The sequence below is a fragment of the Glycine max genome, chromosome 6 (genome assembly GCF_000004515.6).
Source record: "Glycine max cultivar Williams 82 chromosome 6, Glycine_max_v4.0, whole genome shotgun sequence".
NCBI lineage: Eukaryota > Viridiplantae > Streptophyta > Magnoliopsida > Fabales > Fabaceae > Glycine > Glycine max.
In genome coordinates this window covers 46,621,922-46,636,806 of record NC_038242.2, presented here as the reverse complement: position 1 = coordinate 46,636,806, position 14,885 = coordinate 46,621,922, and the positions used below count along the sequence as shown (strand labels likewise).

The window sequence follows — 14,885 nt, the reverse complement described above, 5'->3', positions numbered from 1 at the left end:
CTAGACACACTAATTCTAGAGAGTTCTCAACTCTAGAGATCCAAAGAGTATTCTAGAGAATATTACAACCATAAGAAATATCTAGACACTCCAAACATTACAAGAATTCTCTAGAAACATGACCCATAATTACTTAAGCCCAAAATAACTAAGTTCAAGGAACCAAATAATTAATTTAGGCCCAAATCAAGTTTATATTTCAACAATAAGTTGATAAATTTCAAATCAATAATGGTAAACAAATGGGTATAGCAGAAGTATTTTCCCTCGGACCAAGGATAGTTAAAATAATTTGGCAGAAAAAGTTAAAATGTATTCTAATTATAATTATTTTTATCAAATTAAAATTTTTAGCATGCAAGGTCCGAAGCACACAACGTACCTTCGGTCTAATAAATAAAATGAAACTAAATATGACCATACCATGCAAGAAGAATAGTTCGAAACTGTGTGGATCAGAGTTCTTATTTTATGACAACCGAAAATGGCAATCCCTTCTATTATTGTTGCGAATTTATGGGCAATACCATGTTACGTAGTACTAACTTCATGGCAATACCATAGTAGTGACAACTCCATGGCCATACCATAGTAGTAACGACTCCATGGCTGCTTCTTTAGGAAAATGAAAGAGTTGATGAACCCTAGACAATGATAATGATTTTGCAGTGATGATAGAATGGGAGGGAGTAATAATTTAACCGAAGATATATAATTGTTAGATATTGATTAGAAAATTAATAATAGCAAGTTTCTAAGCTTATAATTATGAGTCTTATAATTGTGCAATTTTCTAAGTTAAAAGTTGTAAGTTACTAAGTCAAGGTTTTCCATTAGCATTTAGTATCTTGGAATAAGGTAGTAAGCATTTATGTGATTAGTCAAATGGTCACTCTATTCTAGTATAAATAGGGGATCATACTCTTGTATTTGGTGTGGCAAAAAAATAAAATCTTCTTCTTCCAACAAAGTGGTATCAGAGCTTGAGTTCTAGAGTGTTGAGAGAGAAATACTTTGTGAGTTGAGAGATGACAACAATGGCTTGAGTATGTTTTAATTCCCTCGTCTTACCAAAGAGAATTATGATAATTGGTGTCATCGCATGAAAGCCTTGTTAGGTTCTCAAGATGCTTGAGAGATTGTAGAGAAAGGTTATACCCAACCTCAAAATGAGACTACTTTGTCACCAAATGAGAATGAGACTTTGTTGAAGTCGAAGAGAAGGAAAATGTGAATTACATTGAAGCCTTCAACAATGCTGCCAATAAACCTTACAAGCTAGGCATTAATCAATTTGCAGACCTCACCAGCGAGGAGTTCATTGTGCCAAGAAATAGATTCAATGGGCACATGCGTTTCTCAAACACAAGAACAACCACTTTTAAGTATGAAAATGTGACTGTGCTACCAGACTCAATAGATTGGAGACAGAAAGGAGCAGTTACACCCATCAAGAACCAAGGCTCATGTGGTAATTTAAGTGCTTGATTATTCATTGGCATTCCCAAGTCTAATTAAATTGAATGATTATCTAACAATAAATTTATCTTGTAGGATGTTGTTGGGCGTTTTCTGCTATTGCAGCAACTGAAGGAATTCACAAGATAAGTACAGGAAAATTGGTCTCTCTCTCAGAACAGGAAGTTGTTGATTGTGACACAAAGGGTACAGACCATGGTTGCGAGGGTGGTTATATGGATGGTGCTTTCAAATTCATCATTCAAAATCATGGAATTAACACTGAAGCCAGTTACCCTTATAAGGGTGTTGATGGAAAATGCAATATAAAGGAAGAAGCGGTCCACGCTACTACCATCACTGGCTATGAAGATGTCCCTATTAACAATGAGAAGGCACTGCAAAAAGCTGTAGCAAATCAACCAGTTTCTGTAGCCATTGATGCCCGTGGTGCTGATTTTCAATTTTACAAGAGCGGTATTTTCACTGGTTCATGTGGAACTGAGTTAGATCACGGTGTCACTGCTGTGGGATATGGTGAAAACAATGAAGGAACTAAGTATTGGTTGGTTAAGAACTCATGGGGAACCGAGTGGGGTGAAGAAGGCTACACTATGATGCAGAGGGGTGTGAAAGCTGTGGAAGGAATCTGTGGCATAGCTATGCTGGCATCTTACCCTACTGCATAAACAGTTCTGCATATCTTTTTAAGTTTCAGTTGTGCATATAACAGTGTATGAATCATTGTGCCTATCAATTATTATTAAATGAAAAATTAGTCATGGTCATTACTTATGATATATATATACAGTCACACACCGATACACGCATAACGAGTTTGATTTTTACTTTATGATGTGAATAGACTTCTAATGATTTTATGGAGGTGCGTATATACTTTATGTATCTATTTAATTTAACAAGTGTAGTGCAATAATCTCTTCCTTCATTGCCTCTCACTTTAGACAGTGTTCTTTCTTACAAAAATGCAGGTCTTTCCCGTCATTCTATCTTGTGTTTTGGAATTCAATAACAAGTGGTTGATCCGTAGTACTAGACTTAGTTTTGTAAGTGAAATTGTGAATTTTAATTTTGTAGATTAAGAACCTGGCTAGAAAGAGTGAAAGAAAGATCTCACTAAAGTGGTGAGTAATTTTACGACCAAATTTAATCATTCATAAAGTCGATATATATTAATTTTATACTAATAATATAATAATATAAAGAAAAATATCACTCACTTATGAATAATCACACTTAACTAAGAAGTGTCAAAATTATAGCATTAATTCAAATAAAAAAAATTAATTGAGGAATGTAAGTAAGATTTATAAAATTAAAAACTTCATATGAAAATTATAATAAAATAATTATATATATATATATATATATATATATATATATATATATATATATATATATATATATATATATATATATATATATCACTACAAGAAATATGCCCATTTGCCAGGGATTTTTGACAGGGACATTAACCCCTGGCAAATTTCCCAGGGACTAAGCCAAGGAAACCCCTGGCAAAATGACATTTGAGAAGGCTGAGACCACTTACATTTACACAGGGGTTTGTCCCTCGCAAAAATACAAAAGCCTTGGCAAAAAAAAGAGCGGGAAATGAATTTTAAAACAGCATGTTGTTTTCACACGGCCAAACACACGGGTATGCCCTCGTTTTCTGTAAAGCTGACGGAATCTTCCCATAAGTCAACACGACATGACCATGCACTGCAAAAAGCTGTGCGGCCCAGACGTGACAGGGGTGTTACCCCTCGGAAATGGCTTGCAGCCCCTGGCAAAAAGGAATCCCTGCTTTCCTAGCTGCACCGTTCTGCTCATATAGCTGAAGCTAGGAGGTTAGCCTTTGACTCTGTTGTTTTGCGAGGGGCATTCCGTGAGTTATTCCCTGGGTTTTTTTACACTATATAGCCAAACCGTGTGTTTATCCTCATGCTCAGTGTTGTGTTTTTGAAACTTAGAAAAATTTTCGGTTTCCATTTCCATCCTCACCAGTTCATTTTCAGTCCATTATCATTCAGTTCATACACTTGTTCTATAATTTGGTAACACTCTTTTCACTTATTATATTTTTCTGTTTTTATTTGTTACTACTTATTAACATAAATATTTTTTATTGTATCAGTGTCCAAATTTGCCTCCTCCTGCTGCTCCTTGCTCTCTGAATTTGTTCTCTCAAGCTTCAACAAGTTAGTAATTTTTCTACTTATAATTTTAGATATATGATGTTTATATATATGATGTTATAATTTTGCATGATCTGTCAAAGAAAATATGATGTTTCTACTTGCATGATGTGTTATAATATATGATGTTTATATATATTTCGAATTTTGTTGTTAATAAAACTGTTTAATTAGAAACTGTATAATTTTTTTGTTTAATAAAACTGTTTAATTTTGCATGATCTGTTTAATAAAACTGTTTATAAAACTGTTTATATATAATATATGATGTTAACATTTTTAAAACTGTTTATAAAACAGTTTAGTTAGAAAAAATGTTAAAACTAGAGAAAAAAAATGTATAATAAAACTGTTATTTTTAAAACTGTTTAATTAGAGTAAAACATTTTTTCTTTGTTTTTATTCGAAATTTTAATAAATATGTTATATAGAATGATATATGTTGATGATGATGTTGGATGTTATTGAATATATGCATGTTGTTGAATATTCAAATTATTTATGGAATATATATGCATGTTTTTTTATTTTTTAACAAAATAGAATATATGCATGTTGTTGAATATATGCTTTTTAGGTAGATTTGTGGATTATGTGTACTTATTGTTATACTAGAATGCACAAAAATACATAGCATTTTGTTAATTATTATAGAAAATTGGTTATTTACAAAAAAAAAAGATTTTTTTATTATTTTAAATAATTTTTAAACAATTAATTATATTTCAAAAACAATTTTGAAAAAATAAAACGATTTTTTTAATTATTTTATATAATTTTTATTAATTAAAATGATTTTTAAAACAATTAATTATATTTCAAAAACAATTTTTTAAAAAAAAATGATTTTTTTAATTATTTTAAATAATTTTTTTTAATTAAAATGATTTTTATTACAATAAATTATTTATTAAAATTTTTTTTTTAAAAAAAATATATACCGTTTCACAGGGGTTTGCCCCTGGCAAAACCCCTGGCACTGTATGATTTGACTTGTGTCAGTACAGCAGCGCGTCAGAAAAGTGTGCAGATGCGTCAGTGAGAAGACAGGGGCTAAGACAGGGATTTTGACAGGGATTTTGCCAGGGATTTTGCCAGGGCCAGCCCCTCGTTTTTTTGCCAGGGGTGAAATCCCTGGCAAACTGATTTGCTATGGGCGTTTTTCCAGGGATTCAGCCCCTGGCAAAATCCCTGGCAAACGTCCATTTCCCAGGGCTTTTTGTTCTTTTCCCAGGGAATCCGCCCCTGGCAAACGAGCTTGTTTCTTGTAGTGTATATATATATATATAAGATTTTTGTCATATAACAAATGTAACGAATTAATATTTTAGAGATTATTTTTTAACTGAAATTAAAATATAAACAAATAAATAACACACATGAGGTTTCAGTGCATTTACATATAACATAATGATCTATTAAATATAAGAACTCGTATTTAATTTTTGGCATGTACAAAATTCTCTTGAATCAGTAATAGTCATCCGCTACAAGTGAGATTAGTCTCCACTTGAATGAGTTGCAGCATATCTTATGTCTCTAACCCGGAAAAAAAATAAATAGATAAGTACTCATAAAAAAGAATATAAACACGAGTGTAAGTATTGGACTTAGATCGATCACCAAACTTCATTCCCCTGTTAAATGCATGCAAAATCTTTTTGTTTTCCACTGTATTTTTTTCACTGTACATCTTCAAATATTTATTTCATTTTTGCATGCCAGTGTTGATGTTATTGCATCTTCATTTCATACACACGAATACATGCATATGTGTTTATATATATATATATATATATATATATATATATATATATATATATATATATATATATATATATATATATATATATATATATATATATAATCATAATTTGATCAGCTGTAGCGTAAAAAGGGCGTCCGAATTTGATGACAATTAATGATTTTCTTGTTGACATCTAAGGGTTTAATTAACATCCCTTTATGACTATAAACACTTACAAGGAAAAATGTTTTTAGCATGTGCAACTCTCAATCAGTTGAACATCCATGCGTCAAAAAATAATACCTCCCTCTACTTAATTTAGAAGGCATAAGTTGTGACTTTAGCAACACTTGTTAATGCAGTAAAAATAAGCATGACTTGTTAATTAATTAACTAGTTATAGGAGCAAATCTATCTTGATTAATTAACTACGTTGTTGTTTTCATGTTATGCTCCGTTTTACCGAGACGTGTAGTCTTAATTAAATACTATCTACGTTCCACTTATTAATTTGTCTCCACGAAGTTGCTAAAGAATTCAAACCTCCATTTTTATAATACTAAACTTTCCCAATACGCACATTCTCCCTTTGAATGAACTACTTTGGCACCATATATCGACTTATCGAGTCTCTAGTCTCTACGCTACGCTTGACAAGTAATTTGTCCATAGTAGCAATATCCCGAAATGGCTAATTTAGAATTCAACGTTAACATGCCTATATAAAGACCACAAATATTCCTAAATAGCACGGAACAACAAATCTTTTACACATTTCACTAACCAGCCTGAAGTACTTGTTCCAATTATTGTCACACTACACTAGCTAAGCTACCATGGTTGCCAAAAATCAATTCTATCAAATTTCATTGGCATTGCTTTTCTGTTCGGGATTCTTGGCTTTTCAAGTCACATGTCGCACTCTTCAAGATGCATCCATGTATGAGAGGCACGAAGAATGGATGGGTCGTTATGCCAAAGTGTATAAGGACCCTCAGGAAAGGGAAAGGCGTTTCAAGATATTTAAGGAAAATGTGAATTACATCGAAGCCTTCAACAATGCTGCCAACAAACCTTACACGCTAGGCATCAATCAATTTGCAGACCTCACCAATGAGGAGTTCATTGCACCAAGAAATAGATTCAAGGGGCACATGTGTTCCTCAATCACAAGAACAACCACTTTTAAGTATGAAAATGTGACTGCAATACCGTCCACAGTGGATTGGAGGCAGAAGGGTGCAGTGACACCCATCAAGGACCAAGGCCAATGTGGTAAGTGCTTGATAATTTGTTTCACAAATCAAATTAAATTGAATTGTTATCTAATAACTTTTAATTTTACCTTGTATTGTAGGATGTTGTTGGGCTTTTTCTGCAGTTGCAGCAACTGAAGGAATTCATGCACTGAGTGCTGGAAAATTGATATCTTTGTCGGAACAAGAAGTCGTTGATTGTGACACAAAGGGTGAGGACCAAGGTTGTGCAGGTGGTTTTATGGATGGTGCTTTCAAATTCATCATCCAAAACCATGGACTCAACAATGAACCCAATTACCCCTATAAGGCTGTTGATGGAAAATGCAATGCTAAGGCTGCAGCTAACCACGTTGCTACTATTACTGGCTATGAAGATGTTCCTGTTAACAATGAGAAGGCACTGCAAAAAGCTGTGGCGAATCAACCTGTTTCTGTAGCCATTGATGCCAGTGGCTCTGACTTTCAATTTTACCAGAGCGGTGTGTTCACTGGTTCGTGTGGAACAGAGTTAGATCACGGTGTCACTGCCGTGGGATACGGTGTTAGCGCTGATGGAACTGAGTATTGGTTGGTTAAAAACTCCTGGGGAACCGAGTGGGGCGAAGAAGGATACATTAGAATGCAGAGGGGTGTAAAAGCTGAGGAAGGACTCTGGCATAGCTATGATGGCATCTTACCCTACTGCATAATTATCAAATTTGGACACCACTATTCCTAAATTATATACAGTTTTACATATCTTCTAAGTCTCATTTTCCACTATCACTTGTGTATAACATTGTATCCTCACATGAATCACTGTACCTATCACTTGTTATGAAACTAAAAATTAGTCATGGTTATGAATCTTATGGGTTATGACTTAAGATACACACGCATCACCAGTTTGATTTTCGTTTTATAAAGTGAACAGATTAACTTCTAATGATTTTGTGGAGGTGCATACTTTATGTACTCGTATTCATTTAATTAATATTTAAATTTTAATATGATTAACAAGTGCACCTAGTAGTGCTGAGTGATCCCTTAACGAACTACTGAACTAACGTGCGCCTAATGACGGTATAAAAGGTGGCATTTCCGCTTTCTCTCTCGCTCTTTCCGTTTTGAATTACAATGGCGGAAGAATTATCAACAGCGATTCCACAATCGCAAGCAAGCTCCACGAAGAAACGAGCTTCAAAGAACAAAAAGCGGTGCCTCGAGGACTACCTTCACCTCGTTCACTCTCGCCAAACGCTTCATCTCACCATGAATCAACTCAATCAGGTTCCTTAATTCGATTCGTTCTATACGATTTTCAGTTCTCGTTCTCAAAAAAACTCCGATCGTTCTCTCTGAACACTCGCGATTCGTTTTCCTCCTTCCTTCTATCACAGGTCATCCGCATTCACGGCTTCAAGAAAATCCACCACGCTCCTAAGGTTTTGTTCTCACTCACGCCTATACGATTAGTTTTTTCTTTTTATACAACACTAATTAAGTAAAATCAGAAGATATAGGTTGTGGTAATAGTCTAGGATCTGTGTTTTTCGCTCCGGCATAAAGCCTCCACATGTAACCAAATGAGACGTGCCTCAGTGAAACGTAACGTCTATTCATGCATTAATTGGTATTCCATATTTTTGTAAACATGCTCTGGACATGTTCTGTTCACGTTACATCGAAGTACAACTGCAAGGTAATTTGTGGCTGATGAATTATAAGGCAGCGGATAGCGAGAGGTCATATATCATTTTAAATATTTCTGATGTTTGACATCTATTTTATTTCACACGGAATCAGCATCAGCGAGAAAGTCCTCCAAGGCCGTCCATATGCCCGTGCCTCCCTGTTGGTCCCATCCAACCAGTCTTGTCTTATAGTCCTCCCACCTCAGTGATTCATGTAGCCAACGATTCCTCTCCAATTATTTCTTCTATATATGTTCATGAATGCAGGCATTTAGGACAACAGAAGTGATTCACATCCTAAAGCATTTGAAGTTCAAAAGCTTGCATCTTATTCACAAGTTTTTCCTTACAATATTCTCTTCCCAAGTCTCGACTCATACAACAACAATGGGTTTTCGCTTACCTGGCATCAGGAAGACATCAATTGCTGCAAACCAAGCATCTTCCAAAGCTGTGGAGGTTCCAAAGGGCTACCTTGTAGTCTATGTTGGATAGAAAATGAAGCGGTTTGTCATCCCCGTATCATACTTGAACCAACCATCCTTTCAGGATTTGCTGAATCAAGCTGAGAAAGAATTCGGGTATGACCATCCAATGGGCGGTCTCACAATACCATGCAAGGAGGATGAGTTCCTAACCGTCACCTCTCACTTGAATGACCTGTAAATCATGCTAATGGATACACGGATAGATTAGATGAGGCAAATTTGTACAGAAGAGGCATTTTCTTTTATTGTTAGGGATTTCTATTTTCTACAGAAGTTGAAACCTGTTTCCCGAATGAGAATTAATGCAGCACAGGACACGTATTGTTTAATCACTTTTTGCCTTTGCCAAATCTTGATATGGTTTAACAGATAACACACAGTATCATTGTCAAATTTAAGTTATTGATATGTATCAGCATGATCAGACTATCGGCTTCTAAATATTAGGCATTAATTGCCGTAATTCTGTTGGAGATACAGGGCAACCTTGATAAGGTTGTTAATTACTAAACTGACCTATTGTATTTCAATATGTGTCCATGATCTGAACAAGAAACCCACAAAACTTTTTTGTCCTGAAACAGTACTCCCCACATGTTGCCAGATTTTTCTATAATATGTGGTTCTTTTAGTTCCCCCTCTTTAAGCACCACAATGTAATTAAATATCTTCGGTTAAATTATTACTCCCTCTCATTCTATCATCACTGCAAAATCATTATCGTTGTCCAAAGGTTCATCAACTGTTTCATTTTCCTAAACAAGCAGCTATGGAGTTGTTACTACTATGGTATTGCCATGGAATTATTACTACATACCATGGTATTGCCCCAAAATTCACAGCAATAACAGAACAGATCGCCAATTTTGGTGGCATAAAATAAGAACTCCGATCCACACAGTTTCGAACTATTCTTCTTGCATGGTATGGTCATATATGTTTCATTTTATCTGGTAGACCGAAGTTATGGAAAAAGCATTGGTTCCTCCACTTCTCCCTATATAGGGTTAGTGAAAATGGGCCATACCATTCGTGAATATCGTACAAGAGAAAGTTTTTGTCACGAGAGTAGGCCATTTCTATTCAAGGAAGAAAATAAACCTCGGTGTTACGTCAAATTGTATTTTGCACCTGCTTCGGCAGGGAAGGTACCTCGTGTGCTTTGGACCTTGCAGCTCAAAATTTTAAATTGATAAAGATAATTATTATTTTAACTATCCTTGGTCCGAGGGAAAATACTTCCGCTATACCCTTCCTGGAAATCATTTGCGTACCATTACTGATTTGAAATTTATCAACTTTTAACAGAATATTGACACCTGGCTCGTACAGAGAGAAGGGAAGATTGAAACAAATAAACATAAAGTATAGACATCGAAGCTGCTTTAGTTTCTGAATTCATTGTAATTAATCAAAAGAATAACATATTATGTTTGTATTTCCTCTCTCTTGAGAAAGGGGGATCTGTACACTTAGAGAAGACGCCTATTAAACAAAATGTCTCCTCTAATCTATGTCAGTCTCCTATACTGTGAGATTTCTGCTCAATTCAAGCAAGAAGTTATACGTTGGAAGGCATCTTCACTGCAAGGAATTGTGAGGCCACCCATGGGATGATCATATCCAAACTCTTCCTCGGCTTGACTCAACAAGTCCTGGAATGAAGGTTGGTTCAGGTATGATACGGGAATCACAAACCGCTTCATTTTCTCTCCGACATAGACTGCAAGATAGCCTTTTGGTGCGTCCACTGCTTTTGATGCCTTTCCGATGCCAGGTAAACGAAAACCCATTGTTGTATAGATTGGAGAAGAGAATGGTTTAAGAGAAGTGTTGAGAATTTTGAATTTCGAACACTTTACGATGTGAATGATTTGTGTTGGTCCTCAATGCTTGCAGCCGTGAATACTTATATAGACAAAAGGATATGCATGAAACCATTAGTTGGGTACTTAAATTATTGGTGATGCAGGGACATCAGATAGGAGTCATGGGACCAAATGAGAGACATGGCATATGGGGTGTTGTCTTAGAGAAATTTCTTAAGAATCAACGTAACAAGTGATTGTAGATAACAAGAGTCCCACCTTCATTTGATCTTGTTGACAGAGGCTTATTCAGCGTGGTGGGGGCCAGAAATTTCATTTGTGCAAATTTCATGCAGTTACTGCTACATAGAATTTGACGTACAGAAAAATAATGTTGTTCAGGATGCCTGCCTGGTGATATGATGATGCACTCAGTGTTAGTTGTCATCTTATCTACACTGTTTCAGAGCTATCAACTCCGATAGGACAGCTCCATATGGCCTTGTTTTTTTCCAAAAGTTGTATTGACGTGTGTAACCAAATGAGACGTGCCTAAGTGAATCCTCACATTTCTTAGTGCATTAATCGGTATTCCGTACTTTTGTAGGCATGCTTTGGACATGTTTTCTTCATGTTATGCTGGAGTACAACTGGAAGGTATTTTCTGACTGGTGAATTATAAGGCAACACAGATAGATAGCGAGAGATCATAGACCATTATATTTCTGAGGTTTGACATTATACATCTGTTTTACTATAACATGTAACGTTAATTCTTGTGAAAGTCCTCCAAGGCAACACCATATGCCCCTGTCTCCTCTCGGTCCCATCACTTATCTCATTGCCTTCCCCCACAATAATTCAAGTAGCCAACTGTTTCTTACAAATTCTTTCATCTATATATATTCATTGTAGCAAGGTTTTAGCACAACAAAAATCGTTGACATCCTAAAGCATTCGCAGTTCAAGAACTTTCATCTCCAATTTACAAGTCTTTTTGGACACTCTCTCCCTAATTTCAACACATACAACAATGGGTTTTCGTTTACCTGGTATCAGAGAGGCATCATTTTCTGCAAACCAAGCATCTTCGAAAGCAGTGGATGTGGAAAAGGGCTACCTTGCAGTCTATGTCGGAGAGAAAATGAGGCGGTTTGTGATCCCCATATCATACTTGAACAAACCGTCATTCCAGGACTTGCTAAGTCAGGCTGAGGAAGAGTTTGGATATCATCATCCCAACGGTGGCCTCACAATTCCTTGCAGTGAAGATGTCTTCCAACATATAACTTCTTTCTTGAATTAATAAATGTCACTTTAGGAGACTGACATAGATTAGCAAAGACATTTTGTACAATAGGCGTCTTCTCAACTTGTAAAGATCTCCCTTTTTTGACAAAGAGGGAAAAGAAAGATTATAGAATGACAAAAGTCAGTATTTCATATTTTTTTGCGTAATGACAATGAATTCAACTACTCAAAGCAACTCCTCTGTGTTTTCTGTTATTTATTTTACAATGTTCACTTCACCCTGTATGACTGACAAACATTTATATCATAATTATACCATCCCAAAATACTTTATGCACCTTGACTTTGAAATCAGCGATCCAAATTCTCAATTTACATTTAATAAACAGAAATAAGTTCGATAGGGAAAAATTATTGGCCATGGATAATAGACTACTGTTTACTATTCATTAAAATTGAATGGATTAGAGTTCCTATTTTGGGGCAATATCACAGTACTGACAATCCATGCTTTCCTGCCCAAATAACAACTAATAATCAATGTAATCAATCTTGTTTAGGAAAATAGAAGAATCAATGACCCTTGGAAAATGATAATGCTTTTGGAGTGATGATAGAACGGAAGGGAGTACGAAATTAACTCAAGATACACAATTACTTTGTGTTGCTTAAAGCAGGAACTGAATGAGCCACATATTAAATAGAAAATAAAGCAACAAGCTAGCGGCAAAAACTGTTTCAGGAAAAATAATGTGTTGTGCGTTCCTTGTTCAGATCACGGACATATATTGAAAAATAAGGAAGGGAAGCATTAATTAACAACCCTTATCCAGGTTGGTCAATATCTCCAACATGATTACTGTGCTTAATTCCCAATATTAATTAGCTGATAGCCTGATGCTGACATATATCAAATTAAATATGATAATGTTACGGTTCAATATATAATTGAGATTTGGAAAAAGAAAAAAGTGCTTAAAGAATGTCTTTTGTATTCAGCCAACAGGTTTTAAATTCTGTACAAAAAAGAAAATGCCATCTGTACAAATTTGCCTCATCTAATCTATCTGTCTCCGTTAGCATGAATTTCAGCTCATTCAAGTGAGCGGTAACGTTTAGGAACTCCTCTTCCTTGTATGGTATTGTTAGACCACCCATTGGATGATGGTATCCGAATTCTTCTTCTGCTTGACTAAGTAATTCTTGAAATGAAGGTTCGTTCAAGTATGATACTGGAATTGTGAACCGTCTCATCTTATCTCCAACATAGACTGCAGCATAGCCTTTTGGTACGTCAACCCTCTTGGAGGCTGCTTGGGTTGTAGAAAACGAAGTCCACCTAACAATACCTACTATGCGAAAACCCATTATTTTCTGTTGCTCCACACAACAAGTATCATACTGATATCAAAGAACTCGTATGCGGAAGAAATATTTGAGTTCTGACACTTCAGGAATGGGATGACTTGTGTTGCTTGGAAACCCAAGAAATTGTGTGTATATAATGTCTAGGACCTCTGCAATCCAATTGCACAGTGGGCCATGATGGGGTCTATTGAGGGAGAAAGGATCACATGGTATTGTCTCAGAGGTCTCTTTCAAGGAATAGGAAGTTCAATAGGAGTGCATACGTACCTCACCTTCTGAGTTAGTGGCCACCAAATTACCCACCTGACAACCTAATGTTTGTTCAGGCATCGTGGTATGGCTAATCCATTGGTGGATATGCTGAAGACATCTCACATGCTTCTTCAAATGATTGTTGGAAGAAGAAGAAGATTTTATTTCATTTGCCACACCAAATACAAGAGTATGATCCCCTATTTATACTAAAATAGAGTGACCACTCACATAATTTACTTATTCAAGAATACTCAATGCTCACATAATTGCTTATTCAAGACTTTGTAACTCACAACCTTACAACTTTCATCTTCCACAATTTAAGGCTCATAAAACTTGTTATTATTATTTTCTAATTAATATCTAACATCCTCCCTTAATTGGAAAATTCTTCTGCACACCAAGTCTTGCTCGCAATCTTCGAAAATCTTCAAATTTGAGAGGCTTGGTGAAAATATCCGCAACTTGATCTTGAGTTTTCACATGAGTCAATTCTACTTCTTTCTTGGTAATGCACTCTCTAATGAAATGATACCTTGTATCTATATGCTTACTTCATTCATGAAACACCGGATTCTTGGCAAGTTCTTGTGCAGATCTATTATCAACATAGATCTTTGTGCTTTCCTTTTGCAACAACTGAAGTTCCTCCAACAATCTTCTTAGCCAAATGGCATGACATGTGCAAGAAGTTGCAGCTACATACTCGGCTTCACAAGTAGAAAGTGTCACAATGCCTTGCTTCTTAGAACTCCATGTAAAAACATAATCACCCATAAAAAATACAAATCTGGTAGTACTTTTTCTATCATCAACATCTCCGGCAAAATCACTATCACAAAATCCCACAAGCTTATAGTTATTGGAGGGAGAATAAAACAATCCAAAATCAATTGTACCTTTCAAGTAACGAAGAATTCTTTTTGCGGCTTTTAGATGAGGAGAGGTAGGAGCCTCCATAAAGCGACACACAACTCCCACCGCATACAGAATATTGGGCCTTGTATTGGTTAGATACCTTAAACTCCCCACAAGACTCTTGAAGACCGTGGAGTCTACCTTTTCTCCTTCATCAAACTTTGATAACTTCAAGCCACCTTCCATAGGTGTGTTCACGGGATTGCAATCAAACATATTAAATTTCTTCAACACTTCTTTTGTGTAGCTTTCTTGTGAGACAAAGATACCATTCACCGTTTGCTTCACTTCCATTCCCAAGTAATATGACATGAGTCCCATATCTGTCATATCAAATTCACGAGACATGGACTCCTTGAAGTCTTCAAACAAATTTGGGTTATTGCCGGTAAAGATAAGGTCATCCACATAAAGACAAATAAATAAGACATCACCATT

The 14,885-nt window shown here is 35.6% G+C and overlaps 3 protein-coding genes and 2 pseudogenes across 3 annotated transcripts; 3 read left to right on the top strand and 2 right to left on the bottom strand.

Moving 5' to 3' along the window:
* The first annotated feature begins 242 nt into the window (after nucleotides 1-242).
* On the top strand, nucleotides 243-2,147 carry LOC100819696 (senescence-specific cysteine protease SAG39). Its single transcript, XM_003526181.1, has 3 exons — nucleotides 243-246; nucleotides 1,214-1,471; nucleotides 1,555-2,147. The coding sequence occupies exons 1-3, from the start codon at nucleotides 243-245 to the stop codon at nucleotides 2,145-2,147; spliced, it is 855 nt and encodes a 284-aa protein (XP_003526229.1).
* Nucleotides 2,148-6,058: 3,911 nt separating this feature from the next.
* The window catches only part of LOC100782438 (senescence-specific cysteine protease SAG39-like), a 67,561-nt pseudogene continuing 58,734 nt past the window's right edge, over nucleotides 6,059-14,885 (top strand).
* Nucleotides 8,538-9,179, top strand: LOC113001956 (auxin-induced protein X10A-like; annotated as a pseudogene).
* Nucleotides 10,209-10,745, bottom strand: LOC106798970 (auxin-induced protein 15A). The gene has a single exon (XM_014776783.3). The coding sequence runs from the start codon at nucleotides 10,638-10,640 to the stop codon at nucleotides 10,392-10,394; it is 249 nt and encodes an 82-aa protein (XP_014632269.1). The 5' UTR covers nucleotides 10,641-10,745; the 3' UTR covers nucleotides 10,209-10,391.
* On the bottom strand, nucleotides 12,177-13,604 carry LOC100817559 (auxin-induced protein 10A5). Its single transcript, XM_003526178.2, has 3 exons — nucleotides 13,542-13,604; nucleotides 12,960-13,280; nucleotides 12,177-12,194 (listed from the first exon to the last, which is right to left on the bottom strand). Exons 1-3 carry the CDS (start codon nucleotides 13,602-13,604, stop codon nucleotides 12,177-12,179), a joined length of 402 nt encoding a protein of 133 aa, XP_003526226.2.